General features: G+C 44.7%; 1 protein-coding gene across 1 annotated transcript; it reads left to right on the top strand.

Moving 5' to 3' along the window:
• Positions 1 to 1,428: 1,428 nt before the first annotated feature.
• Positions 1,429 to 18,478, top strand: tlcd2 (TLC domain containing 2). Its single transcript, XM_036536810.1, has 4 exons — positions 1,429 to 1,759; positions 2,189 to 2,271; positions 5,008 to 5,090; positions 16,330 to 18,478. Exons 1-4 carry the CDS (start codon positions 1,581 to 1,583, stop codon positions 16,705 to 16,707), a joined length of 723 nt encoding a protein of 240 aa, XP_036392703.1. The 5' UTR covers positions 1,429 to 1,580; the 3' UTR covers positions 16,708 to 18,478.
• The last annotated feature ends 2,447 nt before the right edge of the window (positions 18,479 to 20,925 follow it).

The following is a 20,925-nucleotide window of genomic DNA, read 5'->3' on the forward strand; positions in this document are numbered from 1 at the left end:
CCCATACGTATTTCACTTTAGTAGGCCTAACATAAGTAGATGACATATTAGTATAGAAACCAGGCGAGTCTCCTTAAAATATTAACCGACTAAAATACATTTTGGACATTACAATCAAAGAAGGTTAATGCGGCTCATGTGTCATCTTGCGTAACATATCCTAGAAGTAGGCCTACCACAGTAGGCCTAGTAAATAGCCCATCAATTTAAAAGTAATGTAATCTGTAATCAGAAAATGTTTTAGTCGGTAGATAAAATTAATGTCTTATAAACATGAAATAGCTTGCTAAAGGATTTGAATTTGTTTGGTAAAAAATAAAATTTCCATTTTGTTCTTTTGTCATGTCCTAACTGGGGCACACTTCTGGACATAACGGGAGAAGTGCCAGTCGTCTTCAGAAGGGTTTCACTCTATTACGTCTCTAACGACATTTAAAAGTCACCTCTGTGTGATGAATTATTTTCCAGTAGAACATGTTCTTTTATATGCTTATTTCCATCACTTATGTCTGATGGGCTGCTTGTAATAGGCTAGTAACCTTCAAACGCAATTGATAACGTTGATATCAATTGATAATTGATACAGATCAGCATAAAACGTTACGCCTGAACAGAAAATCGCATGAATTGGCGTAATCCTCGAAGTGATATCGATGAGCTACGAGTAAAACAATTAGTGATGTAGTACACCCGAATAACCACGTGGTGTTACCGTGTACAACGTGACGCGGCGGAGAATAGGCAAACGTCTTGGATTGTTTTTTTGAGCAAATCAGAGGCGTTTAAAAATTCTGATCATCACACTGACAGCCAAGTACGCCTACATTATTAACACGACACGAAATGGTGAAATTTAGATTCGTTCGTTCATTTATTCAATTTAAACAACAGTTTATGTTGTAGGCTACAGTTTTACACAACTGCAAGAGTATATATAGTTGCAAGATAATTCCCTTCAAATTTGTGTTTTCTCTGTAAAAAAATTAAAACATTGTGATAAAAAGCCATTGTTAAAAAAAAATCAACTACTATTCCCATGGTTCTCATGTGACGCAATGGGGGGAGACCCCCCTCAGCGTGGGGGCAAACGTGACGCTCGTGTTTGAATTTATGTAGCCGCGCCTCTCCATAGTGGGGCGGGGATTCTGTTGTTTGGCTATGTTGAAGGCAGAAAGTTACACAAGGGAAGGATGGGTTTTATAATTGCGGGCGAAGTGTTTCACAACCACGGCGTAGCTGTAGCCAGTCTCATGTCTGCGACCTTATGACTACTAACTACCATTTTAACAAACAGATCCTGATCAAACCCAGTTAAAAAGTAACGCCAGATAATTGATCTCATGACACCGTCATATGGCTTTTCTTTTGCCACAGACAAAAACATTGTGCGTTTGGTACATTAAATGAAATTAATTACATTGTGAAATCAAACTGTTTTTAGAAAAAAATAGCACCAGGGAAAGCAAAAACAACATGTTTGTTTGACGAATTCCAAAAGACGAGAAGGCTGGCTGTATCAGGGAGCTTTACGCTCTAGAATTAAAACTCCGAAGAAGACGTCGGAATATCGGCGCGAAGACATGGATCTGAATTATGTTGTTTTGACCGTGGGATGCTCCGTGGGATTCTTTAAACTCGTGAACAGTGGGTTGAATAGAGTCCCTGTTCCAGATAGTGCTCGTAGAAACGTATGGAAATGGAGAAACATCTCAACATCTTTCGTTCACAGCCTGATAACAGGGATCTGGTCTGTTCTTTGGTGAGTGACACTTATCATGGATTAATATGGATTTCGCATAGCTTCAAGATTTACAAATTGGGTTTCTAATCGCCACTGTAATATATTGCTTTAAAATGAGCGCAAGATTTCCATGCAGTGAATTCGCATAGTTGATCAACTACTCTGTGTCTAAAAAATTAGAATGATTATGCTGTTGATGCAAATACGTAAGACTGGTTTATTGCTTAAATGGTTTGTTGTATGATTATCCAGTATTTTCCTGTTAGTTTTGGGTCACATGTTGGGGTCTTGATGTAAATATTACATTAAACTGGGCAATGGATTGCACGTGGGTTGTCACAAGTGAGTGGAGATCGGTCTGCTCCCAATCACTCGCAGAAATGAAATGTGAATGAACTACTAAATCCAGAAATAGAGCAGGTAATATTGACATTCTCTCTTCTTTAGTTTCTACCTGCACCCGCAGATGGCGGAAGATCTGATAGCCACTCACTCGGTCTTCTCGCACGCGCTGGTGTCGGTGTCAATCGGTAAGTGTAAATGGTGGCCATAGTGATAGGCGAAGTGCGTACCTGCGTCTTATCTTTGGCTGCAACGTACATGGAGGGTAATTGGGCAGCCCCTTAAATTCGGCCATGCTGTTTAGTCTATGTCACACTAAAGATACGAACCTCTCGTTAGATTATCATAAGAGCGAGATCATTCACCATCCATCGCAGTGCCTGACAGTGAAAGTGTTTCGTTGGGGAGTGCTCGTGACCTACGGTAAACTACCGCCTATACTGGGAAATCCAAGACACTGAGCAGTATAACCGACTGCACAGGGACTCATCGGTGCTGGGCGCCTCATATCGTTTTGACAGTTTCCTGTACTGAGTAGATTAAAAGCACTACTGGGAGAAGCGCTTCGGTATCTTTCAGTACTTTACTGTTACTGCCGTTGTTGCTTATGCCCGCATCTGTTGAGCTACAGAAAAGGGAGACAGAGCCTGCCGTTGAATGTTCTTGAACTTGCTTTTGTTTTGTATACTTATCAAGCGTTCCAGCTGAAATAGACAGCCTCTACACCACCGAGTCCTTCATTACTGACTGAATGTAATGTGCTAGCATTCCTTAAGTGCCCTTCACTTCGAGTTAAAACCTATCCCAGGTCTCTAAGTGATCAGCATGTTTTACACAGCCCTGTCAGAGCACCACGGAGAGGAGTTTACATGACTGTAAATCTGCAGCATCAGAGATGATTCATTAGACATGAATGAGTTGTTGGTGGGTGATCTTTACTCTAACTGGCAAAACAGAGCAATCAGTTTTAAGGGCGTGATAGGAAAGCAAGGCGTAACGAACCACAGCATGGGTGGAGCTGCCGAGTGCCGTCAGTGACTAACAGCTCTGAACCAACCGTAACGACCCTGTTATGGAGACTTTTGATTGGTGTGTGCCGGTCAGTGATTGTCAGGAACATCATGGCTCCGCCCATGAAGCCTCACTCTGGCTGATTAAAGGTCAGTTCTCTGCCTCCACTCACCTGCACTCAGTTGAATTGTAAAGTTTCATTTTGCGGGCAGATATAGAGGAATTCGCTCCTTTTTGCACCTGAAACGGAGGCAGGCCGGTGACAGCATGCTCAGAGAGAAGCAACAGCAGGGTCCCCAGAGCAGCGTGTGACTCGTTTCTGCGCTGGTTTTCAGTGTGGAAGAGGCAGGGGGGTGCCGGCTTGTGCGGTTAAACCATAGCCTTGTGTCCTCACAAAGCCCCTGATTTATTGGCTCTGTGCTGGTCTGTGAGAGGTCGGGGATTCCACAGGCTCCTTACATTCCAGGATGAATCCCACCCCCGCTGTGGAATCAATGAAGGCATTATGGGCTGTCGCAGGCACCAGATCTGCCCCCGTACGTCACATGACCGCTAGGAGGAACAGCCAGCCGCTCTCATCACCAATTTATGCATTTATCTGCGCAGCTGACGTGCTGCTTCTGATTGGTTCAGTCAGGGTGTGGCCAGCATGTGTGATCCAGAGACCGTATCTGTCTCACATGTGCAGAGTTTGGATGTGAGTTGAGATGTTGTTTCTGTCAAGGTGGAGCCTGCATTCTGTGTGACAGTATGGCAGCATGAGTCCCAGGAGCAGAACTGCATCTGTCTTTGTATTTTCAACAGAAAGTTTGATCTTCTCTTCTTCTGAGCAGTTAGTTACCTGTCACATAGTTCTCTGACTTTCTATAAAAAACAAAGAACTACGTCCACCTGTGCCAGTGCGTGCACGCATGAGTGCATTTGTGTATGTTTGTGTGTGTGTCTATATGAGTGTGTGTTTATGTTTGTGTGCATGTGCACGTGTACACATGTGTGTGTGCATGCGTCTGTGTGCATGGGTTTGCATGTGGGTGTTCATACATACATTTGAGAGTGTAGCAGTGGAATATCATCTCTGTTGTCCTCTAGTCTCAAACTGATTGAACTCCAGACATCATCCAGGTCACATGCTGTGTTCTCACTGATCTCAGATCTGTGTTCAGCATAGATATGATTTCCTCCATAATTAACTGGTTCATCAATTTCATGCAGGGGGCTTAATTACCAGTAATAAGGATTTGTGTGGTGAGGTGGAGAAAAGGAGTAAATTGTGGCAATCTAGGTCACTGATTGCCACTGCCTTATTATAGTCAAAGAACTGTCAGGGATGTTCGTCTTGAGTTTATTATTAATGAGCACTGCATTAATGTGAATACATATTATTTTTCATTGTATTTTGTACAGATGCATTGTTGTGCTGCTGAGGTTGAGAATGTTTAATGCTCCACTGCTCTGAGGTCTGTTCAGTTTTAAAAGGACTCCCCTGTCCTGTGTGAATGCATGCTTCCAGAAAAAGACGTGTGTGTTGGTACTCTGCTGTGGCAGTGATTGATGCTTGATAGTCAGACTGTACCATTAGCTGAAGGGGAGGTTAGGCTGTACCATCAGTGCACTGAATGGGAGGGCAAGAAGCTGCTCTGCTTATCACGGTTAGTGAACCCTATTCTTTCACCCTTGGAAAACGCTTCCTACTGGAACGACCCAATCACCTCCATTCTAAAATACCGTCTCCATGGATACACTCATCGAGGAGATGGATATAAATAGCCTCCTGGCACTGACATCTCAGTAACCATGGCGAGTGTTGTCATAGAAGCCTGTGGCTAGCAAGTAGGTCTAGTTGAATAGGCAGAGAGACAGCCTTCAAACAGGCTGATACTAATTTCCGTTTCTGATTTGCATTTCATCCCCAGGCTACTTCATCTATGACTTCTTTGACATGGTCTTCAACCAGAAAATCAGCCAGTCCTGGGAGCTCCTGTTCCACCATGTGGTGGTAAGTGCTGTCAGACCACACCCAGTCCAACCACACCCACATAGACCAGACACACACCGGCCACACCCATAGTGACTATGGCTGGAAGCCAGTAGTGATAGACTGCCTGCTCTCCTTAGTTCCTGCATCCTTGTATCCACTGTGACCCAGACGTCAATGACTGGTTTTGGCATTAACCATTATTCCAGCTCCATACAAGCCATATGAAGGAAGCAAGATATTTCCTCAGTTGTCTCCTTAGGCAGTGTATGCATCGACGTGTCCTCATTTGGAATAGCCTTTAAAGGAGCTATGAACTAAACCTCAACACCTGTACCATAATCCATACATTTTTGCTAGGCATGTTAGTGTTGCGAAAATAAACAGTCACAACAGGGATTTTTTGCTCTGAATAGTTTGTGTAGAGGTGATGTAACATTGTAAATCTTCCTTAGAAACTGTGTATTGGCTTTTCACAAAAATTCATTTATGGATGAGAAAGTTTCCTGCCAGAATAGTCAAATTACGCTGTGCAGGACCGCATTGTGTTTGGTAGGACCATGCTATGTTCTACAGGACCACGCTGTGCTCAGTATGACTGTCCTGTGCTACAGCTGGTTGGAGGCATGGCTGATAATAGAGACGAGGGCTGAGAATAGAGATGGGGAAATGAGAATGGCACTCTGGTGTGACTCATTGCTCTGTGCCTGTAGAAGCTCAGGCTGACATACCAGGCTGTGACCTGCACCTGTAAGGGTTAATCACATGCACCATATGTGAGGGAAATGGTCATTACGATATCCAGCACTCACCACACTTACAGTACCTAATATTTTAATTTGACCCGACCCATTTGGTAATTGCACAGGTTTTGTACATATTCATAGTGCTGTGTGACTGCGTGTGTGAGTGCATGTGTGACTGTGTGTGTGTGTGTGTGTGTGTGTGTGTGTGCGTGCGTGTGTGCGTGCGTGTGCGTGTGCGTGTGCGTGTGCGTGTGCGTGTGCGTGTGTGTGTGCGTGCGCGTGCGTGTGTGCGTGCGTGTGCGTGTGTGCGTGTGTGTGTGTGTGTGTGCTGAACAGGGCCAGTATATTTTCGCAGCAGGGCCAGGGCTCTGGTTCCAGTCAGCAGCAGAGTGGTCCAGCCTTGGCCCGCAGCCCCTGTGCATGACCTCAGCGCTCTGCTGGAGAGCACACAGCCCTCCCTGCTCTGCTGCCCCTGTTCTTTCCTCCCTTTCAGGCACTTCATTCACTCTGGGAACGTCCTCAGACTCTCAATGACTGAGTGTGAAACTGCAGCTCCCACTTTCTCTCTCTCTCATTCTCTCATTTGCTCATCTTCTCTTTCATTCTCTCTCTTTCTCACCGCCTCCTCTCATTTTCTCATTCTGTCACTCAATTCAATTCAAATTGAGCTTTTTGACATGACAAATGAAACTCTGTTGCCAAAGCATAAAATGTTATAAACATAGAGGTAGTAATCACATAATTATACACTTCACTGTGAAACAAGGCATCTGGTCTATACACTTATTCACATTCGCACATATACATATATATATATATATATATATATATATATATATACATTCATGTAGACACATGTATATACACACATCAGGGTTTCCGTTATCCAGTAATTACTGGTTTTTGCCTGGTAAAATTTATAAATAATACCGATGAATTAAAAACCTGCCGGTCAAAATGTCCGGTAAAAATGCTCATACAAAATGTAGCTATAACGAAGGCTATTTATTTATTTAGCTGTAACGATTGCTTATTTATGAGTTCAACGAGCTGTACCCCGACTGGGCTACACTGGCTGAAATTGCCTGTGTTCTGCCTGTGTCAAACGTGCCAGCAGAGAGGGGCTTCTCTCTGCAGAATCAAATTAAGACGGTGCTGCGAATTCGTTAGGAGGAGGAGAGAGTGATGTGGCTTATGCGCATAGCAAGCTGCAAAGACACATTGGACACGTTTGATTTCAAGTTGGCAGCAGAGGACTTTGCCACAGTGAAAAAAAGGAGAGAAAATAAAATGTTACCTGGTAGCCTATAGGCTACACTGAATGCCATGTAGGCCTAGCCTTTTTTTAAAAACAGGCTACAGGTGTTAAAAGTTACAGATGTTTCATAATAGCCTACATTTTAATGTTAAGGGTTTGCTCAATCGTTACTGTTATAAATATAAATTCTTTCCAGACACCGGACCGAAAAAAAAAAAAAGAAAAAAATCCTAGCGGAAACCCTGACACACATATATGTATACATACCCACACACACATACATAGATTTATATATGTAATATATGCATATCTAGATATATATACTACATATTAGTGCACAAATTTTCTGAATTGTCATTAGGTTATTATTTTCCCCACTGTCCCTTAGCGTGTGGCACAGTGGTACAATTGGCTGCTAGATTAATCGTTCTTTCTTTGTTTCCTAATGAGATGGGAAGTTTTTATATGTTGGAAAGGAGGGTGAAACTTGAAATTGTTTTTTTGAATTTGTCCTGTATTATTTTAGATGTTGAGGAGGATACCAGGAAGTGCATCTCTGTCTTGGCCTCTTGCAGCTCACAGTGACTGCACAGTCTGTGTTCTGTGGGCAGCCAGGATTTCTCTTGTAGCTATGGCCACCTAGTCTGCACTTTAGTAGAATTTCTCTTTCTTCTGAGTTGTCTGTTTTCAGGTATGCTGCCAATCTAATGCCTCTGTGCAGGGCCTGATAGCACTGAAGTTTGTTTTATAATTTTTAATTTATACAATTTTATCATCTTAGTTCTATTTTTGTATTACTAGTACATTTACATTTTTTCATTTGGCAGTTGCTTTTATCGAAAGTGACTTACAATTGAGGCAGGGTACCACACTGGTTTTATCTATTTCTACCATTTTTTATTACTTTAACTAATAATTTGAGGGGGATTTCTGTGGTTTGGTTCTGAGGCTCAACGATTGTGATTGGCCTCTGTTCATTCAGCCTCAGAGCCAGTTGGCCTCACTCTCACTCTCTCATCCAAACTCTCTCATTATCTTATTCACTCATTCTCTCTCTTTCTCACTCTCTCTCATTCTCACTCTCATTTTCTCTTTTCATTCTCTCATTCTGTTATTCTTTCATTCTCTCTCTCTCTTTCCCCTTCATCTCACTCTCCTGTGTACACCCAGAGTCAGTCTCATGTTGATGTTGATAAGGTGACTGTATTGGTTTTGTGGGAAAGAGAGGAACACTTTACCTTTGCTTCTTGGTCCTGCTGTTTGTTGATGGTTGGGAAGCTTAATCAGATTTGTGCCACTTTTGGCTGCAGTCCTTTCTATTTCAAGCATGGTTCTAGAAAGACCTTCCCTCTGAAGGCAGAGGAAGGAACGCTGAAGAGGATGAAGAGTAGATTCCAGGTGGAGATGTGGCTGGGGGGTGGAGGTACGAGTGGAGGACAGATTTGACATCTGAGTGGACACTTTGCTTCCTGTTACTGTTGACCCTGGAATTCTCCTGCAGCAATGACTTATGGGCATTGTCATCCTACCACCATCACAGCAACACTTTTGCCCTTGACCTTTAAACTCGCCCCCCCCCCCCACCCCCCCCCCAACCCATCCCAGGCCTGTGGGAAGCAGGAAGTCCTGCTGAGACAGAAATAGAGGCTGAGAAACACACAGCCGCCTCCCCCCCCCCAAAGACCCCATCTCTGAAAATAAGGCACAAACTGACGTGTTTACAGAGCTAAATAAACACTGCATTCATAATGACAATGACATGACATGTAGTATGACGTGTATCCTGTCCAGGTCGAAATGTAGTATGACCTGCATCCTACTCAGAGAGATTTGTTATGCTGATTTTAGGGAATCCTTGTGGCAGTGTTCAGAGAGCATGGAAAAAAGTACCAAAATGTTCTTGGAAAAGAGTTCTCATTACTGTGGTGGAAATTCCTTTTGGAAATATTGAGGAATGTTCAGAAGAGGGGAAAAATGTACTCTAGAAAGGTCTTTATTGCCCTTTCTGGGCTAAATGTGTTAGAGTTAGAGTTAGAGTTAAAGCTGTGCTAGACAGTTACTTGTATACAGTTTTAAGCGCAGATTAACAAAAGTATTTGGGGATAGTCTGACGCTCCCTGCAGTGACGAGTGTTATTTGGTGTAAGATGCTGGTCCATCTGCTGTTTCTCTCATACAGAAATGACTGTCATCCGTCTCTCATTTAGTCGAATTGAGTTTGTGAATTAGAGGGATGTGTCCACGTGGAGTGGCCACGGGTCATAAGGCGAACAGGCCAGCAAGAACATGGAGGAGGCCACACCCCCCTGACAGAGGAGGCCCACTCTGTCCCACCCCTCGAGAGCAGGGGCCACGGTAGGGGGGGTGCAGGATGGCAGTATCTCCTGTCCTCTTCCACAGTGCCCAGTCCTGTCAGACCCGTCCCAGTGACCCGCGAGCTGAGCACACAGACGGCCTGATGGGATGTGTAGCCCCGAGTGTGGCCCCTGTGTAGGGAGAGAGGATGGCCAGTAGGATGGGTGTGGACTCAGCCTTCCTGGGCAAGAGCTTGGGGAATCTCACTCCGGATTGGGAAGTTAAGTAAATGGTTGCTGTTAGCCATGTTATTTTTAGTGTTGTTGTGTTAGAGGGAGAGAGAGAGTAAGAGATGTGTCTATAACTCCTGGACTCCCCCCCACACACACACACACACACACACATTGTAATTCCCTCCAAGCACAGGCAGACACAAGTGGCTTTCTTGCTACTGGTTTATTTGAAGCCTTCTCCAAATCCACCGTGAAAACTAAACACAGTATTGACGAAAATAAATAAACCATATTAGCTCAACACAAAACAACATGCACAGCATGTGGAATAACATTTTATCAAAATAAAATACAAACAAACAACGTACCTCGCTGGCTGCATGCTAGAAAGGGAATAAACGTAAGTCTTCTTTAAATCTATTTACATATTTGAGAAATCTGTTGAAAACAGCATAACCTTCTCCGTGAATCTGCAATAGCCCTTCTTGCTGATTGCCGACGATTCTCTTCTAAAATCTTACTCGCGAAAGCAGCCCAACAGGCTTTGCGCGCAACTGAGCTTTCAAAATAAAAGTATCACTTGTATTAAACAAAATAAATGACAAATGCAATTTAGATAAATTCTTAATTGGTAAACAAATTAGGTAAATCTTGGAAACAAATAATGATAACAGTTACACACATACACCCACTTTACATTACATTAAATTACATGCATTTAGAAGATGCTCTTATCCAGAGTGACTTACAGCCTAAGAGACCAGAAGTAAATTTGTATTTTGACAGTTAGTATGCACGACTGTTCCCATGATCCTCTGTCACAGAGGACTGTGCCCACCAAAAGACATGCACCTGCACTGCTCTGCCCTTCACCTGAGCTCACCTGTGTCCCAAACCAAACAGGAGCCTAAGCTCACTCTCTGGGTGCCACATTGATATATTATTGTGCACATCTGGCAGTTTCCTGCAGTGGCTGAGAGGAAATCACACTCTTATACCACTCTTATAGTGGTAGCCATAGAATATTCCAAATTCAGATCCTCACTTGTATGTGTATGTGTCTGCTTTCCAGAGCAGCAACAGGGAAATGGCCCTGAACATGTGTGGTTTCTATAGTAACTGCTAGGGAACTGGCTTGATCATGTGTGGTTTCTGTAGCAACTGCAAGGGAATCGGCCTAATCATGTGTGGTTTCTATAGCAACTGAGAGGTAACAGGGCTGTTGGTTGGTAGCCTCTGTAGTCATTACTAGCATGTATAGTTGTGCATGCATGCATGCAACCTGTGTGTAGTCTGACCTCTTTGCTTGTGTAAACCTTATATCAGGAAACATTACACCTTGTGTATTCTCCACCTCCATCTAGAGTAATCTGCTATATAGAAGCATCGTTCCCTAGCACCATCATGAAAAGGCAGAATATACCCCAGTGAAGTCTGGGTTATGATGCCATTAAGTGTCTGGCCTTTCCCTAATAGCCTGGTTCTGATGGATGTTTATCTCTCCTACAGGAAGTACAGGCAGCAAACGGCTGGTGGGGGAGTTTATTGGTGGAGTAGGTTAATGTTGGAGTAGGTTTATGGTGGAGCAGTTCGTTGGTGGAGGAGGTTACTGTTGGAGCAAGGTTAATGTTAGAAGAGGTGCTGTTGGAGGTGGTTATTTTTGGAGTAATGTTACTGGTAGAGGAGGTTACTCTTGGAGCAGGTTATTGTTTCATGGACTAAGTTACTGATGGAATGCCCCTGGCTGACTGTTTGTGGAACTCTCCAGTGCAGAGGACATTGTAAATAGGTGCAGGGAAAGATTGTGCATGTGTCCCTAATCAGAACCGCATCCTTCCTCTCGAGTCTTGGGGCTGCTTGTGTTGCTGCTGCCTTCTTGCTGCAGAGTGCAGGCATCTCTCTGGTTATGTGTGTTATATTTAGTGTGTTTGGTATGTGTGTGGGGGGCGCTGCATTTGTCCCTGAGGCTGCCAGTGTTTACATTACCCATGGTGCACAAGGGATGCCGAAGCTCTCTTACCTTGACCCCAGGGTGAGCGCACTGGGCTGTGGAATGTGTGTGTGTGTTTGTGTGTGTGTGTGTGTGTGTGTTTGTGTAGGCGCATGCATGTGTGTGTGTGGGAGTTCTGTAATGCCCATCAGTCATAGATCTAAAGGTCAATGATATTCAACTGCTCCAACTGCTCCACAACATCCCAGAAGATGCACTGCTTTGGGGAAGGGTTTATAATATTTCCTCTGTCTTTGCAATGCTTTGCTAATATTGGCATATGTTTTTCTGATGATTGAGGGAGCATGAAGGAGAGATGGTATTCATATTTCACCTTATTCACCATATTCACAATATGTTTGAATAAAAATCCCTTTGGGTGAGGAATTACTGTCTTTTCTGTGGTTTGTTGTTTTTGGCCTCCTCGTTGAACTTGAAGGTTTGTAGAAGAGGGTATGTATAATTTCTTTACTGCAGCTCAGACTGGTGGTCAGTGTTATTATAGCCTCGTCCCAGCTGTACAGTGGGAAAGGGGTATAATGAGTCAGCCTGGTTCCAGCTCTACAGTGGAAAAAGGGTTTAATGAGCCAGGCTGGTTCCAGCTTTCCAGTGGGAAAGGGGTAAAATAATCCCTAGGATCACCTACACAATGGAAAAGGATAATAAGACACCAGGCATTATTAAGGAAGTAAACATAGTATATTTCTTCCAGCTTCTTTCTAATAATTTCATACAGAGCCAAATGAGAGAGTCATTGCTGTCGCAGCATCCAGTAGCTCACTCCTGTGCACTGTGCTCCCGATACCTGACGACTCCTCTACCTTGAGTCTGACTGAGGTACAGCTGACCTCATGGCCAAAGCCTCATAGTCCCACACCGTTAAATATCCCCCTGGAAACGCTGGCCTTGCAGTGTTGGTTCCAGTATGTTTGTGTGGGGGTTATAATAGGATTATGTGTGCTTGGCTGAGATGTCTGTGGCAGGTTTTAGCAGGGATTACTGGGGAGAGCCTGCTGCTGCTGAATCATTCGGCTGGCCAGCCAGGGGATGCTGGCATTACTGCTGCTCCTGGACTGTCCTGCATGCCGCTTTCAGGCATACAGTGTTTTGCTGCGTGTTGTTGTGTCTGTGGGGTCCTTGTATGTCCTTGCGTGTGTCTCAGATGAGGGTTGTGTCTCAGATAAGGGTTGTTTCTCAGGTGAGGGCTGTGTCTCAGGTGACAGTCGTGTCTCTGATCAGGGTTATGCGATGGTTGCTTCTCAGGTGAGGGTTGCATCTCATTTGAGTGTTGACTGAGGTGTGGGTTGTGTGAGAGTTGCACCTCAGGTGAGGGTTGTGTGAGTGTTGCATCTCAGGTGAGTGTTGTGTGAGTGTTGCATGTCAGGTGAGGGTTGTCTCAGGTAAGGGTTGTATCTCAGGTGAGGGTTGTGTGAGTATTGCATCTCAGGTGAGTGTTGTGTGAGTGTTGCATGTCAGGTGAGGGTTGTCTCAGGTAAGGGTTGTATCTCAGGTGAGGGTTGTCTCAGGTAAGGGTTGAATCTCAAGTGAGGGTTGTGTGAGTGTTGCATCTCAGGTGTGGGTTGTGTCTCAGGTGAGGGTTGTTTGAGCATGGTGCCTCGGATGTGGGTTGTGTCTCAGGTGAGGGTTGTATGAGGGTTGCATCTCAGGAGAGGGTTGTGTAAGTGTTGCATCTTAGGTAAGGGTTGTCTCAGGTGAGGGTTGTGTAAGTGTTGCATCTTGAGTAAGGGTTGTCTCAGGTGAGGGTTGTGTAAGGGTTGCATCTTGAGTAAGGGTTGTCTCAGGTGAGGGTTGTGTAAGTGTTGCATCTTGAGTAAGGGTTGTCTCAGGTGAGGGTTGTGTAAGTGTTGCATCTTGCGTAAGGTTGTCTAAGGTGAGGGTTGTCTCAGGTAAGGGTTGCAGCTCAGGTGAGGGTGGTGTAAACCAGAGCTGTAAATTGTAAGAGGGGTAATTTGTAAACCAGAGCAGTGGAGCGTGTAAGAAGAGGAGTATTCCTGCTAATGCTCTGCTAGTCTTTCAGAATCAGGTGAGCACCTCCAGTTTGGCTGGTTTTTTCAACACAATCCTGTCTCTGAGCTCTGAAGGCAGTTCCTTCGACCTCATGGCTTGATTTTTGCTCTGATATGCATTGTCAGATGGGAGATCTTATATAGACGGGTGTATGCCTTTCCAAATCAAGTCCAATCAATGGAATTTACCACAGGTAGACTCCAATCAAGGTGCAGAAACATCTAGAAGATGATCAAGTGAAATGGGATGCACCTGAGCTAAATTTCATAGCAAAGGGTCTGAATACTTATGTCAATGTGATATTTCAGTTTTTTTATTTTTAATACATTTGCAAAAAATTCTAAAATCCTGTTTTCACTTTGTCATTATGGGGTATTTAGTGTAGATTGATGAGGGGGAAAAAATGAATTTAAACAATTTTAACATAAGGCTGCAACATAACAAAGTGTGAAAAAAGTGAAGGGGTCTGAATACTTTCTAAATGCACTGTAAATATAACAAATGCAGCTGAAGAAGAGTGGTGCGTTTACATGCAACAGACACTGGGCCCTTATCTGGTGCTTTATAGGGCCTTTACATAAGCTTTTCATAAGGGCCTTTCATAAGAGTAGTCAGAGAGGTAGGCTGGAGCTGCTCTTATCAGCTGAATGGGACAGGAGGCCTGGGGGGTGTTTGTGTAACCAGCCTCTGTGACTCTAACCCACACAAGTAATTGGTGGGAAAATGTGTGAGGAGTTTGCTGCCTGGTATTTTAAGAGGTGTGTCTCTCAAGTGTGTGCTTGGAATTACATGTCTGAAGTGGGTTTTATAAGATGGGTCTTTGATCTGATTACACGAGAGCTTACAAACAGCAGCCCCATGGCACTGCACTGTGTCAGGTGATCAGGTGATCCGGGCATTCTCCTGCCAGCCCCCCTCCCTGTGCACCTGTTTGTGTGTCTGTTTACAGAACGATTCAGTCACAGAGTCATGACCTTTCAGATGAAGTAAGATTCCTGCACCTCATAAGAGGGGATAGCAATGTATAGATTGCAATACACACACACACACACACACACACACACACATTCACACTCACACTTACACACACACTCAAACAATCACACATGCGCTCACATATTGTGACCTTTCAGATTAAGTAAGATTCCTGCACCTCATAAGAGGGGATAGCAATGTATAGATTGTGATACACACACACACACACACACACACACACACACACACACACACTCAAACAATCACACATGCGCTCACATATTGTGGGTTCATCTATGCTGGGGCAAAAGGTTCGGCTTGGGCAAAGCTTACAGTAAACAAACTGTCTGAAAGTTTGAACCAATTTCAGTTTGGCTTTATAAATCCACTGGCTCACTGAGCGGAGAGAGTTTGTTATGTAAAGGCAGAGTGTAAATTAACCTTCATTAACAGATGGGTAGTGTAGTTTCTGTAAACAGGATGTTTTCACCCAAGACCCAGGTAAACAAAGTCATAGATCTGAGGTTAGATAGTAGCGTCTCAGGTGTGTGACATGGGGTCTGTCATAGTTTTGCATCACTTGCCATCTAGTGGTCAGCATTTGGCATTGCAGGCTTCCCTCTCCCCTACTACCCTGGCTGTGTTCTGCAGGGGGGTAAGTGTCGGGTCATCACCATGGCAGCTCTCCTGCTGTTACATTCTTCTGCCGTAGGTGCTGATGTGGATTTAATAACAATGTGACAGGGGCTCCTGAACTTGTCTCAAGTGCAGGCTGTGGCCTATGGTCGACTGTGGCCGGGAGCCCACAGCTGTGGAAAAAATCGTTTTGGTTCTGTGGACAGGTCAGCCAGGGTTTCCTCAGCACTGTGCTGCCCTCTAATGGCCCTGCGAAATCAGTGAGTATGTGACTATCCTCCTGTCAGAGTCTGCCCCCCTGTGGTGGACTGTGGGAATGGCAGGATTACACTCATCTTGGCACTCCTGAGAAAGACAATTCCCTCGTTCCATTCCCTGCCGGGGGCACTGCTGTTGTACCCTTGGGAAAGGTACGTAGCCAACAGTTGCCACCCGCTATATCTAATGGATACAACTTGTAAATCATTGTGGATAAGAACGCCTGCTAAATGACAGTAGTAATATATCATGTAATGTCATGTAAAGAGGAGGTCAGTGTGGAACAGATGGAGATTCCACGCTGGGTAAGAAACGGAAAAGAGACAAAAGCAGGAAATACAAAAAGAATGAGATGGACTCTCTAGTCTGGGCTCTAAACAGTTTCCTAACAACCTCAGTCACAACAGCGCGGCTTTATGAGATGTTTCTGTAATCCTGCCTAACCACCTTTTTTCACACTTTAGTAATGTGCACTCCTCAAGAACAGGCTGAACCTTGTGGCTTGGGGGTACGTCCCATCTGGGACACCAGCTGGGGGTGATTCGGAGCCCCCAGCGGCAGATTGGTTGTGATTACACTCTTTGGGATCTCTGTGCTTACTGGTCTGTTCTCCTGAGCTATGTTGAGATCTTAATGCTGACTGGTCTCTTCTCTGTGCTGACTGGTCTGTTCTTCTTAAGGGTGATCACCTGTTTGGAGATCTCTGTGCTGACTGGTCTTTTCTCTTTACAGGTGATTACCTGTTAGGAGATGTTTGAGCTGACTGGTCTATTCTCCTTAAGGGTGTTTATCTGTTTATCTGTTTCAGGATCTTTGTGCTGACTGCTCTGTCCTCCTCACAGGTGATCACCTGCTTCGGGATCTCGGTGCTCACCTGCCAGTACGTGGGCTTCGCGGTGGTGGCGCTGCTGGTGGAGATCAACTCGGTGTTCCTGCACCTGCGGCAGGTGCTGCGCATGGCGAACCTGGGCGCGAGCACGGCTTACCGGCTCAACAGCATGGTCAACCTGGGCACGTACGTGGTGTTCCGCATCAGCACGCTGGCCTGGATGACGCGCTGGCTGGTGCTGAACCGCGACCGCGTGCCGCTCTTCAGCTACACGGTGGGCAGCGTCGGCCTGGCCATCGTCACCGCCATGAACATCGTGCTTTTCTACCGCCTGCTGCGCAGCGACTTCCTGAAGAGCAGCCGCGACGGCAAGAAGGAGAAGGAGGTGTAGCTCCCCCCTCCCCGAGGGGTCTCACCACGCCGCACAGCGGGGAATGGGGGCTCTGCCAAACTGCCAAAATGATAGAAACCCCCCCCATCCCCCTTCTGTGGAGACCTCTCTCCCTTCAACCAATACCATCTGCAGAACCACACCATCCAGACATGGCCACAGTTCAGTTTGGCAAACCAATAATCCAGTAGTAGAAATACAAAGACATTCTCATGAAATGGTAATTCTTTTAAAACACTACATGATGCTGATTCATTCACGTACAGATTAAAGAAGAGAGTTAAGCCACACAGTAACAGGCAGCCTGCGTATTTCCTTAGGAAAGTTCCTAGCACTAAGTATTACACTAAATGAAGGATGTCTTTGAAGCCAAAATAGTGTCTTATTGAGCGTAAGAGGAGAATATTTGTAATTGCTAGCACTTAGCATTGTGCACTGGGCTGTGAGCCTGCTCAAACACGTGCTACCTCAGGAGTCTGCAGCAGGTATGGCTGCTCTTCACTGGAAGTTTGTTCCTACTCCAGTGTTAGTTTCTCCTGTGAATGCTGAGGAATTTTTGTGAATTTATTCTGTGTGAAGCAGGAAGTCCACGGCAGCGCTGAAATGGGTTGGATCCAGAGCAGAGGTCAAGGCTCCTGACCAGGTGACATTGCCCTCAGAGTAGAGGAAGGTGACAGTCCCTCTGTCATAATACGAGTCCCCACAGACAGGGGTGGGACTGGGTGTCATAATACGAGTCCCCACAGACAGGGGAGGGGTAGGGTCTGTGTTTTTGTGCTGTTGTTTATCAGTCCTATCCCCCCTCCCCTCCCATTCCAAAGCAGGGATCACTTATTTAAGTCTCTATTGTAAACAGCCACGTCTTCTTCTCTCTCTGCTGGTAGAAATCAAACAGCAGACCTTTCAGCCGACTTCACACACAGTCTGCATGCACAGACTCCGTGACCTCACACAAACCACCACCATGGCTGTCCAGTCAGGAACAGCCTTTACAAAAACATTCTCATCAAACACCATGTGCAACCTGCTCTGAGCATTTTATTTCTTATGTTGTTTCTTTAACGTTTTGTACGTTGTTTGTACATATAATTTATTCGTATTTGAGTGAAGATGATTTGGCTGAATAGATGTTAATGTCCTTGATGAAGGAACTGCAGCGACTACGTTCTAGGCTGGCGCTCAGAGCACTGCACCCTAAAGAGAGAGTGTGAATAAAACAGTGTCCCATTGTGGTCCTGTGGTTTAGACCTCTGATTCACCTCAGTTTCACTCAGGTTTGCTTGCTTTGCTGTCAGACTGCACCAAGCCCTCCTCTCCTCACAGTGGAGCCTGCAGTGCAGATGCTTACTGTGACTATAGAACATGGCTGGAGCTGAGAGAATGAAGAGTCTAGTATGCATGTGGTGTGAATGTGGAGTAGAGTGAGAGAATGTGGGGTACAGTGGGAGAATGTAGAGTGGAGTGAGAGAGTGTGGGGTACAGTGGGAGAACGTAGAGTGGAGTGAGAGAGTGTGGGGTACAGTGGGAGAATGTGCTCAGACAGTGACAGAGGTGTGATCAGATCCATCCTACCACTGTGTTTAAATGGCCGAAGACAACCAGCTCACTGGCTGAATGTGGCAGATAAGGTGATCTTGGTTATCTTCTTGGAAACAGACCATGTTAATATTCAGCTGTCTGCTATCATCAGTGCCTTCCATGGTGCTGAGGGTCAGTTCGAGTCTCTTTGCTGTACGCCTCCTTTATAATGTAAGTGGAGCACTTTGAGAGCAGCTGAAGCTCACAGGTGTAGGGAGAAAGCTGGATCAGCCACTGTGAGGCAGGAGCCACAAAGTGTGCCAGAACCGTCTGTCTGTCTGTGAATCTGACCAGAGCAACCTGCTCTTTCACCCCTCACTGTATTGCTGGAAAAGCCACTCATGACTGGCTAGGTGGAATAATGCTAACATATCGCAAACAGCACTGTGGTTTTATTTGACCTTTCCTGTTTTGAAATGGACCAATGGAATTAATTCGCCCAAAATGTAATATGTTTAATATGTTGTTCCTTACCTCAGAGTGTGGTAAAGGTGCATGTCGAAAAGGAAGGAATCATTAGTGGAAAAACCTCCTGTGACCTCAAAGGGTCAAGAAGCTTTTTTTTAAAGGAGTAACAGGATTTACAAAGTCATTTCCCAGGATCTACATAGAGATGAAATAGAGAAATGCATTCTGGGATTTGCAGAAGGGCTAGGCTGAATTAAAGTAGGTGACAAAATTGCAAAAGGATTTCAAATGAGCTCATGTTCTTAGCTATTACAGACAAATGAAGAGCTTTTTTGAAGTGGATGCCCAGCCAAGGTGAACAGCAGAACTACAGATTATGGTGATGTTACCCTTCATTCAGTTTGGTCTGTTCTATTGTAATAACTGGGTAGTTATATTAAGAAAGATGGTGGTTGAGCCATGTAAAATGTAGTTTGTTGTGTACACCCACTGAAGACATTCTGCACATCCATTTCAGACATATCACCTTCATACTTGCACATGCACCAGATACTGAAACATCATTGCAAAATGTGTCCCATGAAGAATGAAAAATTTAATTTCGGAAGCCTCATGTTCATTTATAAGAACAAAATATCTCTGTGAGTTTTGTTAATTTTTGTGTTTTATACAATCTTGTCTAAATTGTACATGATCGTTTAATTTGTATTGTTGAATTTGAATTGTGATTTTTGTCATAAAATGTAGTTTATTATTGTTTGTTTATACTGTAACAAATATTTAACGTGAAAATAAAAATTAACACCTGCTTGATGAATGTTTCTTTAAGAGTGACAGATATTAAGATCCAGGTTCTCACATGAGCAGAAGTCATGGAGCCAAGGATCTACACCAGCATCTTACTTCATCAGCATCATTATTCTCACAGACTAATGATGTATGGACCTCTGAACATATCGATCCAGTATGGTAAATACAGCTGGCCTGATCATATCATTGACAGTTCTGATGGATTAGGGTGAAAACTGACATATTTGTTCCATTCAGTTATGCTGCAAATGTCAAGATGGAAAAAACTGAATGAAATAACAAATAAGCCCATCAGTGGAAAATGGTATGCCTACAATATCAGGCTTCAGACTATATTGCACTATGTCTGGGATTAAGGTGCTCTTTCATTTGATTGAGTAAGAGAAGTGGGACAGATGCTTTTTTCCTATCGCGTGTCATAAGCAAAGTGGATCTGGACTTGGTTGATACTTGGATGAGCTGAGAAAATAGACTGCAGCTGGAAGGTGTGTTGCACAACCGGAATGGGGCACCCTCGTGAGCTAAACCAGCGTTTCTCAAACCTCTCCTGGGGGCCCACCGTCCTGCATATCTTCTATCTATCCTTGCTGCTTGATTAAATCAGGGTGCGCTCAGCTAATCAAAAGTGCCACTGATGAGTTCAGTCGGGTAGGTAGAGCAACAGAAGATATGCAGGACAGTGGGCCTCCAGGAGTAGGATTGAGAAACACCGAGTTAAACGTTAAACTAAGAAGCAGACTGCCTGAAAAGAGCAGGGCTGTCACAAAATACCAGTCAGACCTTCAGTTCGTCCCCCAGTTTATTTGCCAGCATTCATACCCATATTATACCCATACCTTTTCCATCCTTGCTGTAAAGTGTCATGAGACCCATCTTATTTATTAACGTCTGTGTTGATGATATGAAATCTAGTACCGAGGGCGAGCGGCCAGAGCATACCCTCTCAGAGTCTCGCCCTGCCCCCTCCCACCACTGGATTGAGACAATGAACAGCGGGCGACACCGCTTGCGGTCACTCCCCGTTTTATTGGCCAGGCACTAACTGCAAAGCCCAGCAAAACACAGCAGGCCCCCAACGTGTCCACGTCGTGTACGAATAACGAACCTTGTTCTATTCGTCAATCACAACGAGAAGAAAAAGGATACATTTGTAGCAAAGCCTGTAGTTTCAGCGGGTCGCATCGATCCGACGGGGAACTGATGGGTCGCAAAGAGATGGGGAGGGCAAATCCGTTTCTGCCAATCAGATTCATCGCCGTAGAATGAGCATCTCGCCTGTGCCGGCCACGATACGTTGCTTTTATCACACCATCCCTGTATTCGCCATCTATTGAGTCAAAAGGTGAATGCTACTCGTGGAATGCAGCTCGTTTCTGGCAAGGGATGGTTATGTATTTATATTTTCACGTTCCTGAGATAAAC

This window comes from Megalops cyprinoides, chromosome 9, assembly GCF_013368585.1.
Source record: "Megalops cyprinoides isolate fMegCyp1 chromosome 9, fMegCyp1.pri, whole genome shotgun sequence".
NCBI classification, from domain to species: domain Eukaryota; kingdom Metazoa; phylum Chordata; class Actinopteri; order Elopiformes; family Megalopidae; genus Megalops; species Megalops cyprinoides.

Bases quoted from the DNA above. Each gene is read 5' to 3' on its own strand.
- tlcd2 (XM_036536810.1), top strand. From the start codon at position 1,581: ATGGATCTGAATTATGTTGTTTTGACCGTGGGATGCTCCGTGGGATTC. The intron at 1,760-2,188 runs GTGAGTGACACT...TCTCTTCTTTAG, and splicing joins GGGATCTGGTCTGTTCTTTG to TTTCTACCTGCACCCGCAGA. The intron at 2,272-5,007 runs GTAAGTGTAAAT...TTTCATCCCCAG, and splicing joins GCTGGTGTCGGTGTCAATCG to GCTACTTCATCTATGACTTC.